This window comes from Triticum urartu, chromosome 1A, assembly GCF_056163025.1.
Source record: "Triticum urartu cultivar PI428250 chromosome 1A, HENAU_Tu73, whole genome shotgun sequence".
Lineage (NCBI taxonomy): Eukaryota > Viridiplantae > Streptophyta > Magnoliopsida > Poales > Poaceae > Triticum > Triticum urartu.
The window spans coordinates 544,271-546,726 of NC_141873.1; the positions used below are offsets into that span (position 1 = coordinate 544,271).

At 47.8% G+C, this 2,456-nt stretch overlaps 1 protein-coding gene across 1 annotated transcript; it reads left to right on the plus strand.

Annotated features, from left to right (window-relative positions):
- Positions 1–1,351: 1,351 nt before the first annotated feature.
- On the plus strand, positions 1,352–2,198 carry LOC147988137 (uncharacterized). Its single transcript, XM_087526507.1, has 2 exons — positions 1,352–1,672; positions 1,938–2,198. Exons 1-2 carry the CDS (start codon positions 1,352–1,354, stop codon positions 2,196–2,198), a joined length of 582 nt encoding a protein of 193 aa, XP_087382633.1.
- Positions 2,199–2,456: the final 258 nt, after the last annotated feature.

Genomic DNA, 2,456 nt, shown 5'->3' on the forward strand with positions numbered 1-2,456 from the left:
CGGCAGCGGCCCGGCGAGGCGGCGGCGGCAGCCGGGTGAGGCGGCGGCAGCCGGGCGAGGCGGCGGCGGCGGAGGACGGCGGCGTGGGGCGTGGCGGAGGACAGCGGCGTGGGGCGCGGCCCGCGGTGGCGGCGTCGGGGGCCGGCCTTGGGCCTTCGGGCCCGTGGCGGTGGGAGGTGGCCGGTTGCCACGTGGCGGCGGCGGATAGGGCGAGGGGGGCGGCGGCGGACGTGTTCGGCGCCGGGCGGACGTGTCCGGCGCGCGGAGATGAAATTAGGGTTTCAGGGAGAGGGAGAGATCCGAAATTCGGGGGGGTCTATTTATAGGCATAAGTGGAGCTAGGAGAGTCCAAATGAGGTGCGGTTTTCAGCCACGCAATCGTGATCGAACGCTCTAGGACATGGAGCAGAGTTAGGTGGGCCTTGGGTCAAATTGGAGGGGTGTTGGGCTGCAACACACACGAGGCCTTTTCGGTCCCTCGGTTAACCGTTGGAGTACCAAACGAAGTCCAAATGGTACGAAACTTGACAGGCGGTCTACCGGTAGTAAACCAAGGCCGCTTGGCAAGTCTCGGTCCAATCCGGAAATGTTCAATCTCCACACATGAAAGAAAGCTAGAATTGACCACCGGAGGAGAAGAAGCGCCGGAATGCAAAACGGACAACGGGGAAAATGCTCGAATGCATAAGACGAACACGTATGCAAATGCAATGCACATGAAGACATGATATGAGATGCATGACAACGACAACAACACATGGAGACAAAGACCCGAACCTGAGACAATAAATATAACTTAACGCCGGAAACGCCAAGAGTTGGAGTACAAATTGGGAAAGTTACATCCTGGGTGTTACACATGATCTCTATTAGGTTATTGTCTGGACTAAACTACAATTTAGTTGTTATTTTGCTTGCCATGTGAACCTCATGTGTATTCTCTATGATGTGTATATTATTCAAAACCTGATGTGTGTATTGAAAACTTTATATTTAATTTTGGATCGTTAATCCTCTAATCATATTGATTTAGGGAAATGACGCCACCACCACCACCACCATGCCGACGGTGCAAGTCAAGGTGCACCAGCAGCCTTGCAACTGGCACGCTGTTCGGCATCTACTACCAGTCGAGTTTTCTTCATGCGGCGGTAATAAATTATATGAGACTAGTAACCACTATTTTTTTAGTGTTATTTGCATTAATGCATCGTGTATATATCATTTTGCTTTTTGCACATAGATCGTCCCATGCAATGTGAGGTCAGAATTCCACAAGCTGACCGGAGACTCTATGACCTTTGAGGCTCCTGGGGGCCCCTACACTATGGAGGTCGAGAAAGGACGAAATATGACGCAGGTGGGAGGAGATGGATGGGTCCGTTTCATCGCCCACATGCGTATCACCGGTGGTGAGTTGATCCGCTTCTCCTTCAGAGCAGAAAGACCCAAGTTGGCCGTGATTTATGTCAACAAAGCAGAAGATGATGAAGATGATGAGGATGATGAGGATGATGACGACCCACTTGGTGAAGCCATCGTTGCTCAAAGAATGAGGTTGAGCGAGGAGGAGGTGTGCAACCTATGGGACATCATTCCGCCACGTGTTGACTTCGTCGGGGTGCCATTCATGACCCGCCTGACAAGTACCATGGTTGATCGGCATATCATGGTATGTTGCATTTACTGTAGTAATTTGATGATATGCTTTATTGTTATACTTAGTGTAGAGTCCGATGATATATATGCTTAGTGAATCTTATATACTCATTAAATCCGATGATCTATATGCTTAGTGAATCTGATGATATATATGCTTAGTGAATCCAATGATATATATGCTTTATTGTTATACTTAGTGTAGAAATGTAGTACTGTCTTTTGATAGTGTAGAATGTGTGAGGCTACTTATTAATTGATATGTTTTTCTTATTCAGAAATTGACAAAGAGCCTATCTGAGAGTTTTGGTATCAAGCCTGATGAAGAAGGCTCTGCTGGAATACGCCTTACCGCGAGGGGTTCCATCACCACTTGTGCGTATGGCGTGGACACGGACGGTCGCACACACTTTAACTCGGTTGGGTCGAAGAGCTTCCTCGTTGGCAAGAATCTTCATGTTGGACAGGCAATCCTAATTACTATCAGGAACACCCACCGCCCAGGCTTGAGGATGATGGCCGTCATCGATATCATCTAGAACTACATATGCTTGTGAGATCTATCCATGCATGCATGTGGATGCTGAACCATATATATGCTAGTATGACTACCTAGTAGACTTATCAACTATGATCTATCCATGCATTGTTGACTACTATATATGAGTTTGTGAGATTGTGTGGTTATATTAAATGTGGTATTTATCGTCAATGCTTGTGAGATGGTTCTGTGAACTTAGTTTATTTGCACTGGACTTGTCTTGATTTCCATGAATATTGCCTCTGACTTTTTTATT